This window comes from Uloborus diversus, chromosome 1 (genome assembly GCF_026930045.1).
Source record: "Uloborus diversus isolate 005 chromosome 1, Udiv.v.3.1, whole genome shotgun sequence".
Lineage (NCBI taxonomy): Eukaryota > Metazoa > Arthropoda > Arachnida > Araneae > Uloboridae > Uloborus > Uloborus diversus.
In genome coordinates, this window is record NC_072731.1 from 260509242 (window position 1) to 260528258 (window position 19017).

A 19017-nucleotide genomic window follows, 5' to 3' on the forward strand; every position below is an offset into this window, starting at 1 on the left:
AGCATTTTTCACCTTTTCAAATTTTTTTCCAAAAATTAAGAGTAAATAATTTATTAATCCTATTGAAATTTAATCGAGATTAACTTTACAACTGCATTTCATCGAAACAGCATCATTACTGCATAAATCATGCACATGAAAAAACATTATTTACATTGTTTTCCACTTATTCAAAGCTGATACGTTATTTTGTCCGCCATTGTATACCATCATACTTGTTTAATCATATTGAAACAAAAGAAATAATAACAAACAGACTTGTTTTAATGTACATTTCACTCCATACAAGTTATCAGCAACAGAAAATTGCTAAAAAAAAAAAAAACAATACAAGTAAGATGTAAAATCAGCGACGTCATAAAGCATTTTGGTCAAGAATTTTGGAGCAGCAATAAACCCCCTTTTCAACGCAAAATGTTAAGAATGTACACTTGAGCAAAAACTTGCTGACACGTATTTCGGGGCTACAAAGAGTCTCGAAATACGTGGCAGAAAAAGGGGAGTCCGATTCTTTTCACCTCTTCCTCGTACAGTGAAACCTGTTTATAACAATACTGTTTATAACAATAAACCTGGCTGTAACAATATTTACCTTAGTTCCAGCAAAATGTCAGCATAAATAATCAAACTCTCTATAACGATAACCTGTATACAGTCGACTCTCGCTACAACGCAATCCAACTTACGCGAAATGGCTATAACGCGATTTTTCACCCGGTAAAGAATTTTATTCCTAACGCGAATTCTTCACCCGCAACATGAAAATTTTCCGAAGGGAATCGCGGTTTTTTCGTGAATGGACCTTTATCCCTTTGGCAGCGCTGAGGGCGGAAGTTCCCACACCGTACTAGTCTAAACATCGCTTATACAAATAACTACTCCTCTTTTTCCATTTATTTTTATTAATTATATATGGGAAAGTTAATGAAATATAATGACACCTAAGAGCACTATTTCATTTCAAGTTTGTGAAGATAGAAGGAAAAAGAGAAAGTTTCAACAACTATAATGCATTTGTTTTTCTTACTACATAATGTACGTACCGTAGTGGTTTATTTTACGTCTTCCTTTCCCATTGATCATTGATTTTGTGCATCGTAGCAGCTTTTTTATGTTAAATAAAACGGTTTGTTTTTTTAAATACAATAAATAAAAATTCAATTTTTTGTTTAAGAAACAGTAATGTATAGTTAAGAAATGGTTTTTAACAGTTTGAGATGGTGTTTCAAGGGCCTTTAATCGTATGGGCATGTTTATAAAAGTATTTACACATACCATTTTTCACAACGCGAAATTTCAACTTACGCGAAGGGTCTTGGGACAAATCCCTCGCGTAAGTCGGGACTCGACTGTATAACAATATTTTTTTAGATCCCAACAGTATCGTTGCAGACAGGTTTTACTGTAGTAGCCCCAAAACACATGTCTGAACTTGTTTTGAAACTTTTTGTTTTCGTAGATCTTACATTTTTATTTTTTATCACATTGATATTCTACTTGAGCAGTAGTGTTGAACTTAGGGTTGATGATGTAGAAGCTTTTATGCGTGGAAAACGTAGTCCAAAAGCCTTTCCAGTTTATTTTTTATATTTAAAAAATAAAGTAGATATCATGATGATCGGTACAATCCAACAGATTGTAACTATATATCCCATCCATATGCCATTATCAGTAATCGTCCAACCACGAGACAGAATAGAACGCATTGAGTCAGCTATCAAAGTCAACGGCAAGCAGTAGCTAAGCTCTCTCAGATAATGTGGCATTGCTTCCACTGGCCAAATGATTCCTGCAAAATAAATAAATATATAAAATTGATTGGCAGCAATCTGTGCAAATCATAGACTAATAATAAGAGTAGACCGAGCTTTCCCAGACTTGCCGAGGAAAAAATTGGTTCATGAATACATCATGTGACTGGTGGGATGCTTGGCGAAAACTTTGGCAGCATGGTTGCTAGATGGCAACATTATCTATAGTTTGGCACTCGACATGTATTTTAAGACGTAATGTGTTTTCATTATAATTTTTTTCCAGGTGCAGAGATTGAACTATTTTTCTTTTAGTTATGCATTATTTTGACATTAGTAATTAGTTTGTGACCACAGTTTTCAGTAACTTTTATTTTATTCGGAACTGTTACGTTAGCGTTGGCGTAAACGTAATAGCGTAAACGTTTTGCGTTAACGCAAAAATGTACTAATCGGTATCTTAAATTGAAATTGTAGGTAAAAATCTTACCGTTTGCCGATTCTTTTTGGGCGCTTGCATCTTTAATTGCTTAGAGAATTATTGAAATTGAATAAAGGAAATGCACAATACTATCTAAACGAAAAACTCACTCTATTAACAAAATATTTACAACTTAGAATAACAAATTTACAAATCGGACTCCATAAAAGATCATTCTTCCGTGTTCCATCAATTCTATTAATTTTATTTATCGCGGGCGTTGATCGTCTGCTACGATCAACGCCCGCTGTTGCTAGGATATCCACCAGTCACATGGTTTGGTTTATGAGCAACAAAAGGGTTGCCATAGCTCGGGCTATTCTTATTATTAGTCTATGGTGCAAATAAAACAGTGTCGTCTGTTGGCCAGATTAATAAGTCTAGAAGTGAGAAATTTTGGTTACAGGTCCCTTGGGTCAGCTCCTGATGCTCTTCGAAGAGTTTTCAACCGAATTGGATTTTTAAATTTTTCAATTCCAATTTTAAGCAAAGGAATATTACGAATTTAAGGAATTCTCATCCAAGAAATGAAACATTTTCTTGATTTTATAGCATGTTAATGCCCATAAAAACTGTACCGAAATCTCTTTCCAAAGTTCGTAAAGCAGTTAGGGCTGTTGTAATATTTGTTTAAAGCAGTTTTTAAATTCTCTTTTACTAAATGCTCAGCTACCTCCCCCTCCCCCCACTCTCCCCATGTCTTTTGTACAAGTTTCATTAAATAACCGGCATGGAAAATGAATTAAATGGAAATATTTTTCAAGTTTCATATCAGAACCATAGAGTCAAGAAATTACGTAGGGAGGCCCCATGTATGGTATAAAGGAGTTGAAATTGAAGCCGAAATTATGGGATACAGCGGTGCAATGATGGGCGGAATCATGATAATATGATCGCTTCTCGAGAATAGTTTTCACCAATCTCGCAAAGAGACCGAATAAAGTAGCTGGCAGATTGGTTTGCGTTTCAATTCATGTTTTAATGCAAAGTCAGTAACGTGCTTCATAAACTTGCTACAATATCTAAGTTTAAATTAACAACCAATTGAAATCCAGCAATGGAATGTTTCCAATCAAAATGTATCTCAAGACATTTAGCAAAAAGCTAAGGATCTTGAGATACAGCGGTGCAACTTCCGGCTTCAATTTCTTAGTATAGCGGGCCCTCTCTATTTAATTTTTTTACTCTATGTATCAGAACCTAGTGAAAACTATTAGGCGCCATTGCAAAGTTTATTTTAAAAGTTGATTTTTTTTGACAATGTTGGTTTAATCGTTGAAATAATTAAAGCCACTAACGTTAAATTTCAAAAACATATATTTAAATTTTTTTCGGTACTTTTCTTTGGCAATCAACTCTGAAAAAATCTTTATGAGACACAAATTCTAGCAACATTACTAAGAATTAATTGGTTTACGAAGCACAATAGTTCTCACTAACTATGATGCTTCTGCCCGTTCGTAGCTATTATGTGTATGGCCTGAGAGAGGGAGAAAAAAACCTTACCATGCTGTAGACTTCGTTTTTTTTTTTCCAGTAATATATTTTCTTATCTCTTGATTGACATATTGTGCTTAAAATCAAAGCAGAGCCGAGGGAAACAGCTTGTACATAATAAAAACGCGTCTAGTGAAATTCCATTAAGCCGGATTAGTTCTTACTAAGCCCTGTCCGAAGTATCGGAAAACCGGAACAGTTGAATGGGGAGAAAATGAATTAGCGGAAAAAATATTTTTAACAGCTCAAGTATGAATCATATTCATAGAAAACAAATACGCTTACTTTACAAGGAAAAAAAAATCGCAGCCATTTACTTCTGTTGTTGCTCGCTAGCCGTGCGTGAAATGTTTTTGCGAAGTTGCGAGGCGTGACGTTTTGATACATGCGACGGGTAAAGTTTTTGAACTAAAAACTTTACCCGTCGCATACAGGGATGGTAGAAAAAAATAAAATATTTTCTACCATCCCTGTTTATGTTACCTGCAAATCACTTTGTATAAATAAAAAGCAAAATTATGATTACTTGTGCATCGAAGCTGCAGTGGGAGTAGGGGGGAGGGTAACAATTTTCCCCAAATCTCTCGGTTTTAAGCCATATTTTCATTTGTAGAATGGTACTACATATGCATTCAAGGGCTTTATGAACAACACCCCCCCCCCTTCCCCCATGAGAAACTTCTGGATTGTTACGGTCAACCCTATGAGAACATTCTGGTATATTATGACCAACTCCCATCATGAGAAAGTTATGGTTTCTTTAATGCGAGGGGAAAGTTATAGGGTCATCTCCTCAGACCCTTTGTTAGTGTGTTGATATGTGCTCATATTAAAATATCTCCCCCCCCCTCTCCCCAAAAGGGGTAGTGTCCGTTTTTCACGAGAAGGCACTTCGCCACGCCTCCTCGAAAGTAGAGTTCCATTTTACGCGGGGGTGATCGGTAAGCAATCCACCCGCTTCTAAACGAGACAAAACCGGACAGCCTTAACTTGGACGAGCATTTTAATGTGCAAAAAAAGCCTTAGTGTCCACTTGCTTCACTTGTCTGTCGTCATTTTTGTCATTCTTTCATTTTAAAAACCGCTGCTTTTACAGCAAGATGCTATGATCCGAATAGACCTTCTGCCGAAAACAGCGAAACAGAATCATTGGATATCACGTGACGAGGGAAGTGCCTTCTCGTGGAAAACGGGCAATAATTGAGACTGCGTTAGTCACTAATGGCGTTAGTGATATATTATACTACATACATGCATAACTGAATTTTGCCCTTCTTGAGGGCTTTCCCTGACTTATTTGCAAGCTTGACGCTGTAAAAATTTGTAGCATAAGATCTCAATGCAGTATATTTTGTGTTCCTCATTCCATTTTACATGACTTGCAGTTCTAATTATTTGTAAAATTTTATTTTGTTTTTATTTTTCAAATTAATAGAGATTGAATTTCCGAAGAAAAATTAAAATCGTGGATGTTAGAGAAAATAATGATCGAAAATGGAAAAAGTACCTTGAAAATTCAAATAAAATAATTTTATTATTTTATTTTTTTCTTTTATACAGGTATAATTAAACTATCAGGTATATTATTTGCAATTAAAAAATGAGCCCTAAATCACATTCACTTCATGTTTTATGAGGTAACTAGTGGCACCCGCATGACTTTGCGCGTAGTAGAAAATTAAAAGGTCTTTTGGTTCGCCTGGATATTTACAAATAATGTATGATGAATTTTTCGCCAATTGGCTTGCCCATGTTACGGTTCCACGTTATGATAACTTGGTCATTTACTCGTCCATGTTATGGTAATTTGCTCTTTAAAATATTCTTAAAATTGGAATAGAAAAAGAACCGTATCGAATTTTCGAAAAATCACTTCGAGGTGCACACCCCATGCTACAAACTAATTCTGTGCCAAATTTTATGAACAATCGGCCGAACGGTCTACGTGCTATGCGCGTCACAGAGATTCAGACATCCTGACAGAGAGAGATCCAGACATCCTGACAGAGAGAGATCCAGACATCCAGACAGAGAGATTTTAAGCTTTATTATTAGCAGTGGCGCACACAAGGGAGGGGTCCATGGGGTCCGGACCCCTCCCATAGCTCTTGCATTTCTCTTATTTCAACTGATTATGATTCTATGTACTTTATACACAAAATATTTCCGAACAATGAAAACAAGAATTTCAGTTCTAATAATAGGGAAAAAAATCCTCTCGTTAAAAGATTTTTTAGAAAATGTGTACATTTTTTGTAACGAATTGCACAAGCGAGAGATCTTTCTCGACTTTGAGAAGGCTAAAAACATACTTAAATAGAACTATGTATATTGAACGTTTTATGTGTTCTTGTACTGCTGAATTCAAGCAATGTCACCATCACACACTGAGTAAGTTATAAATAAAATCGTAAAATGAACTAGAAAACTAAATTTTATTCTACAATGTTTTGTAAACCTATAGAGGCATACTATGAGTGACTGTAAATGAAAACAGAGTAATAATAATGTTTTTAGTTTTGTAATTACAGGTTAAAATGAGATTTTTCTTGTTCTTCAGAACTGAATCTTCTTATACTTGAATTTGGGCATCTGTGTTCATTTATGAACAATGATAAAAGTAAATACATTGCATAAATTTGTTTGCTTTCTGGTAATTTAAGTATCTGTAATTAATATTTTTTATTAATTAGTGTTAATTATTTATTTAATAATTAATTTTTTGCTGTTTTCGTTCTCAAGAATCAATAAAATCAAGTCAATATGTTTGACGACATATTGGGGTATGATATGAAAATGGGACTTTTAACTATGGACCCTCCCCCTTGCAAAATTTCTGTGTGCGCCACTGATTATTAGTAAAGATTATAGAGTGTTAGGATGTGCCATTCCACAAAAAGGTTAACCCTTTGTCCCGCACTTGACGGCCCATATTTTAAGCCCATTAAGAGCTAATAATTTTAAAGGGCAATGACCACAAGTTTGTCATTTGTTAAGCAGAAAAAATGTGTTCATTAACATTTTAAAGTATTATTTTTGATGAAATATATGAAGCGTCACGTGCGGGACAAAATGAAAGTTTTCCGTGGAATGGCCCATGCAAACAGAAAATTTAAAATTATACAATGTTTAATTTTACACAATAAAGTATAGTATATTTTTCATAATTTACTGCGGGTTTTACTTACCACTCAACAGTAAATTTGGATAGAATGAGCCCATAGCTATCATCATCGCTATATTTTCGTCATTAACAATGGCAGAAATGAAGAGACCTTTAAAAATAGAAGGAGACAATTGTTATTAAAATTTACACACAGGCCGAAAAATTCTTTTATGAGACATTATAACACATAAAGTCACCAGAATACTTCAAAGTAAAAAATAATTTATCGAATTATTTATTTTGTCGCCAAATTGCCAACTTAGTGACTTACTTAATTGGCAACCGTATTGAAGATGAATTCTCAGTATAACGAATTCTGTAAAAGTCGTTTCGCTGCCTACGCAGTGCCACTGTAAAAAAAGCTACCGCTCATCGCTAATACAGTTCGCATTCCCGTTGCTCTGTAAAAGTCGTTTCTCAGCCTGCGCAGTGTTACTGCGGAGAAACTGCCGCTTCTCGATAATACTTCGCGTTACCATCGCAAAAGAAGACACTACTCAAAACATATTAACATTGCATATTTCTTTTTTAATGCCTAGAGCTACACACAACGCTGCGTAATCTTATGCGCTTTTTTTTTAACTTCCTTTTACAAACGAGCTGATGTGTGCCTCACATGACTTCCTTTTACTCCATTTTAATGTCATTTTCCCATTATTGGCAATTTTAATGTGATTCAATAGTTTAATCTCTAAATATTAAAAACGATGGCCAAATTAAAACCAGATAAAAAAAATCGCCAAATTTTCCGCCAAGTTGGCGACAAAACTTGGCGACCAAAAGACTGGCGATATATCGCCGTGTCCGTCGCCAAGTGTCCGCCAAATTGTAACACCACTTAAGTTTGCATTGATATTAACAATGATTTCCCCCCAAAAAGGTGCAAAAGACCCCCTTAGGAACATCCGAAAGCAACCAAAAGGGGAGGTGCACAACTAGACCCCACTACGAGTCTATGTACCAAATTTCAACTTTCTAGGACATACCATTTTTGAGTTATGCGAGATACATACGCACATACGCACATACATACAGACGTCACGAGAAAAGTCGTTGTAATTACCTCGGTGATGGTCAAAATGGATATTTGGCGTGTCTATACATTCTTAGGCACTTTTCCGCATGTGGTCGAATCGAAAAAAAACTCAACATTCATTTGGGGGTGAGCAAAATGGAAATTAAGGGCGATTTTTGAGTGAAAATTTTTTCGCGAATACAATACTTCCTTTTTTGTAAAAGGAAGTAAAAAGGAAGTATTGTATTCGCAAAAGAGTTTTCACTCAAAATCGATCTTAATTTCCATTTTACTCACCCCCGAATGAATGTTGAGTTTTTTTTTTCGACTCGACCACACGTGGATAAGTGCTTAAGAACGTATAGACACGCGAAATATCCATTTTGACGATTCCCGAGTTAGTTACAACGAGTTTTCTCGTGACGTCTGTATGTGCGTATGTATGTCGCATAACTCAAGAACGGTATGTCCTAGAAAGTTGAAATTTGGTGCGTAGACTCCTAGTGGGATCTGGTTGTGCACCTCCCCTTTTGGATGCATTCGGATGTTTCTAAAGGGATCTTTTGCCCCTTTGTGGGGGGAAATCATTGTTAATTTCGATGTAAACTCAAATGGTGTTATCATTTGGCGGACACTTGGCGGTATATCGCCAGTCTTTTGGTCGCCAAGTTTTTTCGCCAACTTGGCGACAAATTTGGCAATTTTTTTTTTAAATCTGGTTTTAATTTGGCCATTGTTGGTGATATTTCAAGAGTTAACTATTGATTCACATTAAAATTGTCAGTAATGGGGAAATGACATTAAATTGGATTAAAAGGAAGTCATGTGATACACACATCAGCTCGTTTCTTTACAAAGAAGGAATTTTCTGTTTTATTGGATTACCTTACTTTAATTATAACAACGTGTGCGTCACACGCATTAAACTTTTAATTTCTTGAAATCAAACAATTGATATTAAGAAAAAAATAATTAAAGTCAATTCCTAGGTGTCTCCCCAGTTTCGCCGACACGATATCCCCCCCCCCTCCCTCTTGTTTCTCAGTTTCGATCACATCTTTTGCTATATTAAAGGAGACCGATCCAAGGGATGTAAGTCCCCAGTTTCGAAGGCACAAAAATCCCCCGTCTCCCGTTTTTCAGTTTCAATCACACCTTTTGAATCTAGTGAAGGAGGGGGGGGGGAGTGAAATGGTGGCGAAAATGGAGAAACCTATTCCTACTTAGGTCAACAAAGAAAAATTTACATTTTAATAAAAGCACTGTATAACAATGACCGTGATCAAAAAGGAACTTTCAATTGAAGACTCACCTACATCATTTTAACATGAAATTTGTTAAAAACAATTAAGTTCGAGTTCTAATTGGCTTGGAACAAATTTTATCTGATGCAGAAAAGTCAAGGTTTTCTATGGATATTTAATTTTAATTTGTGCGAGCTTTTTCCTTCGTCCTCATAGTAGAGGATTTAGACAAAAATGTTAATTAAAATTGGAATAAACCAATAATTAATGTTGAAAAATTAATTTGATTAAAGAATATTGCATTGCCATTGGGTCTGAAGTCGCATATCAAAGTTCAAATGAATCCGATTACAAGAAGTGGGTGAAAATTGAGTTGCAAGATTTGAACAAGAAATATAAATAAATGGTGGATATACTCGTATAAATAATTGGGAAAATGTGAGCAAAAAGTAGAAATTTAAAAATAAAAAATAAAAACGTACATTTCAAAGAATAATTAAATGCCTTTCCTAAAATTTACATTGAAATTATGTTTTGGTACATTTTAAGCTACACTTGCCAGAATAATAAATTTTTGAATGCCTAACAAGAACTGTGTTTGACGATATTGCTTCGACGCTCCAAGCACACTTTTCGTCAAATTGACGAAACTATCGTCGGATTTGAGCATGCACTTTCGAGTGTGAGTGTTTCAGCTACTAAACTATACTAATTAATACTCCTTCCAGGAGCTCAAAAAGTTAATGTTTCGCGTAGAATTTCTGCACAATTTGCATGTGCAACGGTGATATGATTTGTATACAAAAACCATAAACCTTTAACGAGACTTACCGTAGGCCATGCCTTCCAAACCAACAAGCAATACTGCAACAACCACCCACATAATAGGTCCTCTTGATGGAATACTAAATGCCTGGAAAGTGCACAGAAGTACTAGCGCTACTTGCAGGAGCATTGTCAAGAACAAAGTAAGCAGGATCGAAAATAATACCTCCCAAGAACGAACACCTGAAAAAAGGGCATTCAAGTAAAAAAAAAAAGCAAGAAACATAAGATATCTAGAAGCAGTAAGAAGCAAAGGAATGTAAGTGCCGAAATTGAAAATTTGGAGATGACCAGTAATAATGGTAGGTGAACCTCTCCTCTGTCGAGGGACAAGAGATAATAATAGTAGCCCTGGTAGGTGCTGCTGTACAGCACGTTTTAGAAAACTTTTCAATGAAAGACTACCTAGGACCGGAACTTTTAACGTGTTTTACTCAAAACTAGAAAATTTCCACTTACACCCCTTTACTTCTCACTGCCTCATATGATCAAATCCATAAGGATTAATTATTATTAATTTAATATAAATTATGTTTATTTTAATACTAGCTGCGTTGCCCGGCTTTGCCCGGTCTACCTTGAAAATAAAAATTGTGTCACGTGACGTATATTCAACAATCAGGCGTAAAAAAATAAATTAAAAAATTGTCATGATTTCCCTTCCAAACAATGACGACAGATATTAAAATACTTTTAAGAAATTAAATCCAGAAAGATGGATTTAAAATACGTAACCATGGAAACACAAAATAAAATAAGTTTAAGGAATTAAAATGCGAAAGAAAATGGTTCACAATTGGAATGGAATCGAGATTTCTTAAACATGATTTAAAAAGGCTTGTAACTTTTTTTACTTTCGAGAGAAAAGCTTATTTTTTCAACCATAGGTCGACTTAGATCCGAAGTAAAAAAGGTCGCTTTCTCCAATGGCGTCAAAAAGAAAGCTGTGGGACAATTCCTTCACTTTTTATTGATTTATTTAATGAAGAAAATAGTGCCTAAATTTCAGCTAAGCCTAAAAAAATTCGAGCTAAAAACGCAAATAACTCCCGCCGCAATAAAGTTAGAACATTGAAACAAACTGCGTAGAACGCGGAAAATTCTACCCTTTCTAACGATATGTAATATTAATATGTGCAAGTAATTTTTCACCCCCATGTATAAGAATTTATGTGAAAATTGGATATAAATTGGAATAAAAAAAAGAACTAGTTATCGAATTTTTTTCGAACTGGTCTGCAAACCTTTTCAGGACTTAAAGGAACAAATTGTGAAAATTGCAGCGCAATCGGCCGGGTAGTTCTCGAGTTTTGCGAGTTCAAACACACAGACGCTTTTTGGGGACTTCATTTTATACTATGTAAAGATGAAGTCAAGTTTTAGTTTGCTCCCTTGAGAGATTGAATAATGAATGAAATAACGGATTTAAATAAGAAAGATAGGTATATTTTGGGACTGTTAATAAGGATTTCTAGGAATTCTCGATTATATTTAAATGGGGGTTGGTACTAATTATTGGCTATATTCAAATGGACGTTTTTAGACATTATTGACATTATTTAGGAATTGTTGTCTCAATTCTAACAAGGATTTTAAATGATTGTTGACTTTTTTTTTCAGTGCGGATTTTTACGGACTGTAATCCTTCTTTCAATGGGAATTTTTGATTATTGTTGACCAAAAACTTGCAGTCATTCTAATGGAGATTTTTGGGGACTGTTTCCCTCGTTTAGTGAAGAATTTAAGGAATTGTTTTCTATATTGGAATGGAATTTTTTAAGAACTGTCGCCCTTCATTTAATGATAGTGTTTTGTTGTTGTCCGTAACTTATAAAAATTATTAGGAAATATGATTCTTTGATCGATGGAAGTTTTCGGGATTCTTGTCCTTGCGTTACTTAAAAGTTTCTTTTTTAATTGAATTTCTTACTTAGGAGACAATGTTGGACTTGTTTCAAGTAACCTCAAATTTTTTCTGCACCAAGAAATCTCTACTAATAATAAAGCTGAAAGTCTCTATGTCTGGATATCTGTCTTGATCTCTGTCTGGATCTCTGTGACGCGCATAGCGCCTATACCGTTTGGCCGATTTTCATGAAATTTGGCACAGAATTAGTTTGTAGCATGGGGGTGTGCACCCCGAAGCTATTTTTCAAAAATTCGCTTTTGTTCTTTTTCTATTTCAATTCGAAGAACATTTTACCGAGCAAAATTATCATAACGTGGACGAGTAAGTTACCAAATTATCATAACGTGGAACCGTAACATGTGCGAGCAAATGAACATAGCAAGTTGGCGAGAAATTCATCATCCATTATTTGTAAATATACAGGCGAACCAAATGACTTTTTAATGTTCTACTAAGGGCAAAGCCGTGCGGGTACCGCTAGTAAAATATATTCAAGATATCCCTTGCTACACTATTTTAAGCAGTTAGAAATTTCATTATGTTTTGGTAGTGGAAGATAATAATAACAAACATATGTTTTTATTTTTATTTATTTATTTATTTTTTAACATTAAAGCCCCAAGAGGGTTTTCGTTACTACCTACCTGCTATCCAAGATCTGTCCAGCAGACCTTCCTTTTTCTCAATGATAATGGACATCGCACTCAGGCCAACAGCCATTATGTAAACTATGCTGGGGGAGGAAATAAATTTTGTTCAAAGAATGCAACAAGATTGTTATTTAAGTGTTTACACACACACACACACACATAACGAAATAGTATAAGTGAATGGATTAGGAATAGCTGTTCAAATGAGAACAGAATACTGTCAGACCAGGGATTGTATGGAAAGGCAAACATCCGATTCACAGGCGGAAATAGACGCATCTATTAGTTTTTAGGGATGTCAGCTTTTGCAGATGTATGAAAGCCTCTAAAGTAAGCGGAGTCATATTCAAATGAGCGGAACACGCACGTCAAATTTTTACTTTTCTCCCTAAATCTGATAGACTGGTCTTAACTGGACGTTTGCCAATTCCATACAATCCGTGGTCAAACAGTAAGTATCGGCATTAGACTTATCAACAAGTTTAGCGTTGCTTCTATGGAATCTCGTTAAACATCGCCACAGTTCTGACAGTGAATTCGACAATCTTGTAGTCAACTCGGCGATTTATCGCCAAGTGGACGAAGGATTGGACAAATTACAACACCCCCAGAGGTATTGTTCGTTTTTCACGAGAAGGCACTTCGCCACGCCCCCTTAAACGCAGAGTTCCATTTTACGCGGGGGTGATCGGTAAGCAATTCGCGCGCTTCTAAGACAACCAGATAGCCAGATAACAACCAGAGACAACCAGATAGCCTTAACTTGGGCGTGCATTTTAATGTGCAAAAAAGTCTTAGTGTCCTCTGCATCACTTGCTTCACTTGCCTGTTGTCCTTTTAGTTATTCTTACATTTTAAAAACTGCCGCTTTTACAACAAAATGCTATGATCCGAATATACCTTCTGCTGAAAACAGCGAAATAGAATCATCGGATACCACGGGACGAGGGAGGAGTCAAGTGCCTTCTTGTGAAAAACAGACAATATTGATTTAAGGAGGAGGACTTCGTGACCACGAACATATTTAACGTGCCCCAATCATCATTAGCAACTACGGAGGATTTGTCGACCAGCTGGTATCGAATGTGGCATAGTTTCCCAGTTACGTTTGCTTGTAAGTAAAATATGTTTTTAAACTGATATTTACTGCAATGGATCGTTGTATCTTTACTTATAAAACTAAAAGATTCTCTTACCCTAATATCATTCCTGGAGCCATGAATTCAGTAAAATTTGGTTTCCTGTCTCCATAAATAGGATCCCCGACCTGAAATCAAAGATAAATTGTGTATATATGCAGCATTATAAGAAGATACATTATTATATACAGCAGCTGTCTCCAACCTTTTTTTTATATATTTTTTAATCCGAGTGTTGCACCTCATATTAAGCTGAATCTCACGGGCCTGAGCATGCATACAATTAAAATATGTTTAAATTTTTTCCGGGTAATACGGAAAAGCATGGAAGAGGAAAGAAATTTACAAACCAAAAATCGTTGTTATCATTACTTCCATGTTTTCTTTATTCATTGATTCGAAGTTGCCACCTGTTTTTTCAGTGCCCGATTAAGATATCGAATAGCCCTAGGACATATATTTTTTGTGGCCCCCTGTATTTAAACTTTATAACTTTAGCCATTGGCTGAAACAATTTTAGCCATAGACCAGGGGTACCCATCCACCTCAAGTTCAATAGCACAAATCCCCCCCTCCCCCCATTTTCCTCAATCCCCTTTCCTTTTTTATTTTTTAGCTTTCTTTTTCTTAAATTTATTTTTGAAAAATATTTTTATTATTTATTTATTTTTAATTATTATTGCTAATTTATTAGAAAAGTTCTGTGCTACGCCAATGACATGCACACACACACACACACACATACTCAATAAATAAATGAAATGAAATTTTAATAAAATAAAATGAAATATTAATAGTTCAAATAAAAAATAAATCACTAAATAAATTTAAATAAATAAATAAATAAATTTAAAAATCTCCAATTTAGATGCCATGTCCCCCCCCCCCACCCCTGTGGGCACCCCTGCCATAAACTGATGTAATCTCATCCATTTGGGGGCCCTAGGCCACGGCCTAGTTGGCCTTTTCAGTAATCAGGCCCTGTTTTTTTAATAGGCCGATTTGTAACCATTCTGCTCCAAATTTGTAGCAAACGTTCTTCATATCGAAAGAAGGCAATTGATTGCTTTGTTGCCTCGGATTTAACTTCGCTATCGTTTTCAACTCGATCACGTGATGAATTTGACAACTAGTTGATGATTCAGCGGCGATTTAGTTTACGTGACTGGTAGAAAACGACAAGGAAAAAGTTCGACCGGTACGAGAATGGGATTGTTTCCTTCAGTCAAAAGTAGTACTTTTTTTTCACTAAAATTGATAGAATAAGCAAAAAAAAAAAAAAAAAACATGGACCCAGAAAATACTTTCATTTTCCCAACAATTATTTTTTAATTAATTTTTTAAAATGTCCGATTATTCAAACAAGGCGTGGTCTTGATGACGTCACAAATGATGCTCTTTGGCGCATCTTTCTATTGCGTTTCCACGTTAGGATAATCAAGAAGCGAATGGGTTCGTTCCCAAAATTTTAAAAGTATTTTTTTCTGAAAGAGCATGCTTAAAAACGTAGGATCTGACCAATTTTTAAGCAATTTATTTAAGTTTAATATTTTTGAAAAATTACTTAAATCGGTGCGCTTTCATTGTTTACATTTCTGTCGTGTGACATCACAAATGATGAAATGCCATTCAGTGTTGCCATTCATAGTGCAAAATATTTAATTCGCATCTTTACTCACGTGTATTGGCAACGATAGGGTTGATAGCAAGCGTAGAGCGCAATTTTAATTCGCTGCTTGGGCCGTGGTAGCCCGATCAGTAGAGTGTCGGATTCGGGGCCGGAGGATCCTGAGTTCGAACCTCGATGGTCGAAGATCCACCGTCGTCATTAATGGGGACTGGGCGACGTTAAATATGCTCGTGGTCTCAATGTCCTCTAAGTGAAACGATACCTCTGGGGGTGCTAGCACCAGGTAGCTATTAGCTCTTGGACTAGTTCTAAATTCTCATTAACTGTTCGATCCGGTGATGGTGCTGCCATCTATCGGTACATAAAATTATGGAGGCAAGGCACTTAGTATGCAGTCCTCGACATAAATACAGTTGTAGTCAGTTGTGACTCGGAATCAGAAAAATTCTAATCATTAATTATCATAACGTGGAAACGTAGTAGAAAGATGCGCCAAATTGCATCATTTGTGACGTCATAAAGACCACGCCTTGTTTGAAAAATCGGACATTTTAAAAAAATTAATTAAAAAAAAACTGTTAAGAAAATAAAAGTATTTTCTATGTCCATGTAATTTTTTTTTTTTTTTGCTCATTCCATCCGTTTCGATGACTAAAAGTAGTACTTTTGACTGAAGGAAACCACCCCGTTAAAATTGCGCTCTCCGCTTGCTATCAACCATATTGTTGCCAATACACGTGAGTAAAGATGGGAATTAAATATTTTGTTCTGTGAATGGCAACACTGAATGGCATTTCATCATTTGTGGTGTCATCGGCAGAAGCATAAAAAATGAAAGCGCCCCGATTTGAAAAAATGATCAGATCCTATGTTAAAAACATAGGATCTGATCATTTTTTAAATAATTTGTTTAAGTTTAATATTTTTAAAAAATTACTTAAATAGGGGCGCTTTCATTTTTTATGCTTCTGCCGATGACGTGCATGCTCTTTCAGAAAAAAAAATATTTTTTAAATTTTGGAAACGACCTCATTGCATTGAATGTCGCGTCCAGTGTTTTATTTTTCTTTTTGAATAGTAGTGTAGGAAAATACCAGCAACTATTTTGTAAGATATGTATTGATTTACAAAAAAGTTACTAACTTGTACTACTTACCACAATAGGAGGTTGAGCCATTAGTGGGTTTTTACCATGCTGCTCTAAAACGGCTTCAGCAAAACCTTGGAAACTTTCCATTATTTTTGAAAAAATTGTAGACGTTATTTGTTGATCTGGCAGAGAGAAGAAACATAATTTCAGTACACACACAAATACTTATAAGAGTATATTTACAAGGAATTAAAATAGAAACATTTTAGAATTATGTTACCAAATTTTTTTTTTAATGTCAAGTTAAGCTCATCCATACTATTAAAATCTGTTCGCGTCCGTCTGTCTCTCTGTCTGAGGTTTAATCTTCTCGAGAACTGCTGCGAGTCGAGAATCAAACGAGGTACCGATTGATTCGAAATTTTCCAAAGAAAACAGTAAGACCTCGTAATTGTACGATTTCAATTAGCGGAGATATTAATTAAAACGTCAATTTACATCACGTTCTCAGGAATTTTTATTTCTTTCCTGTTGCCATTTTGCATATTTGTTAGCAAATAAAATTCTAATAATTGTTTTAAAAGTAGAGTTTTTTTTTTTTTTTTTTTGGCTGCTATCCAAATTTTGAAATAATTTTTTTTGTCAAGAATTTTATTGTAAATTAGCTTCATTCTTCCTTTATTCTGATATATAAATCCTAAAACTACTTTTTAAAGCTTTCTTTTTTTGTTTAGAATTCTGTTCGCAACTCCAATAAACTACAGACGGCGCTGCAGCTACTGTTTAATGGCGGATGAAAAAGGTAAAACAAACAAATCCCGTAACTTATAACTTGCTTTGACGTTTTGAGAATGACAGTAATTTTTCATCGTGTTTGTGGGAAGCTTTCTTTTCTATTTTTCCGAAATTATATTACACCATAAACTGTCTGAATCTTGTAATTTACCCCAAAAGAAAACATGTGAAATGGAATGTTTTACTTTTTTCGGTAGCATTGTTAATCACCGCAAGGTAGCGCATTCGAGCTCTGGAAAAGTAGAGAACTTTAAATTAGCTTCGTTTCTCTTTAATTCGCAACTCCAGTAAACTATAGGGGGAGCTGTAATCACTGTCTAATGGCGGATGAAAAGGTAAAACAAAAGCATGCCGTAACTTATAACTTGCTTTGACGCTTAGTGAATGACAGTAATTTTTCATCGTGTTAGTGGGAAGCTTTCTTTTCTATTCTTCTGAAATTACATTATACCATAAACTGTCTGAGCTCTGTATTTTACCCCAAAGAAAACACGTGGAATGGAATGTTTTACCTTTTTCTTTAGTATTGTTAATCACCGCAAGGTAGCGTATTCCAGCTCCAGAGTTGCGAATTCTAAGCAATGATTTTTTATTTCTTTCTGTTGCCATTTTACATATGAGTTGGCAAATAACATTAAAATAATGGGTTCAGTAGTGCTGACGTCTTTAAAACAACCAGTCGATTTAACCGATTGCTCTATTCGAGCATAACCTTTACTTATCGTCTGCCTTTTTCATTTTCGATTGCCAAGTTACTCTTTTCAGAAAATGGAAGTTTTGTTTCTTTAATTATGTTTATTAAAAGAAAATGAAATTAAAGTGTATCATGACCAGCCTCACAACTTGGTTAATTTAGGATGTTTGACTCATCATGTTTATTTTCTTGGGCTTTTTCCCTTCACATGGGTGAGTTTTCGAATTCTAATAACTCTCTTTTTCCTTCCTTTTTTTCTTATTATTAGAAGACATTTTGTTGTGAAAAGAACACGTTAAACGAATATTGTTTAGATTTCATTAAATAAAACAGAAGCTCGAGCACAAAAAAATAAATAAATAAATAAAAAACTAATTTGAATGTTGACATCTTGAATTCAAATTATGTTTTTCGCAATCACGAGTGTGTGTGTGTTTGTGTGTACGGGTTATGTGTATGTGTGTGTAGGCATGTGTGTTTGTGTCTGTGGGGGGGGGGGAGATGTGTATGTGTGTGTGTAGGCATATGTGTTTGTGCCTGTGTGCAGGCATGAATGTGTGGGTGTGTATGGTTTTGTGTGTGTATGTGTGGGTGTCTGTATGTATGTGTGTGTATGTGTTTGTGTATGTGTGTGTAGGTGTATGTGTGCGTGTGTAGTTGTGCATGTAGGCGCGTGTGTGTAGGACATGGATGCAACCTAGAGACGGCTTTCGCTAGAGGTGCAGCATCGTGAGGCGGCCGGTCCACGGTGATGGTGCGGAGGGTGGCGGTGGGAAAATAAAATGATAGGACATCAAAACAGTCAAATGAAAGCAATAAGCAATCGTGATTGCTCAATAAAAAATAATTAAATAATAAATAAATAAATAAATAAAAAATAAATAAATAATAAATAAATAAATAAATAAAAAATAAATAAATAATAAATAAATAAAAAATAAATAAATAATAAATAAATAAATAAATAAAAATAGATAAATAAATAAATAAATTAATTAAAATGAGCACAGGTTGTAGTTGATAATGCATATAATTTTATATTTCATGATAATTGAAAATACTCATGATTTGTGTGATTGACAACTATATTAACGTTAAACTCGCATTTATTTGGTCCTTAGCGCGTTAGAA

General features: G+C 35.0%; 1 protein-coding gene across 1 annotated transcript in view; it reads right to left on the reverse strand.

Annotated features, from left to right (window-relative positions):
• Positions 1–326: 326 nt before the first annotated feature.
• Positions 327–19017, reverse strand: part of LOC129220388 (ABC transporter G family member 20-like) — a 77069-nt gene continuing 58378 nt past the window's right edge. Inside the window, 6 exon segments of the mRNA XM_054854804.1 lie at positions 327–1789; positions 6918–7004; positions 9986–10162; positions 12533–12621; positions 13735–13805; positions 16464–16579. Coding sequence (XP_054710779.1) covers positions 1578–1789; positions 6918–7004; positions 9986–10162; positions 12533–12621; positions 13735–13805; positions 16464–16579 — 752 coding nt within the window. The 3' untranslated portion in view covers positions 327–1577.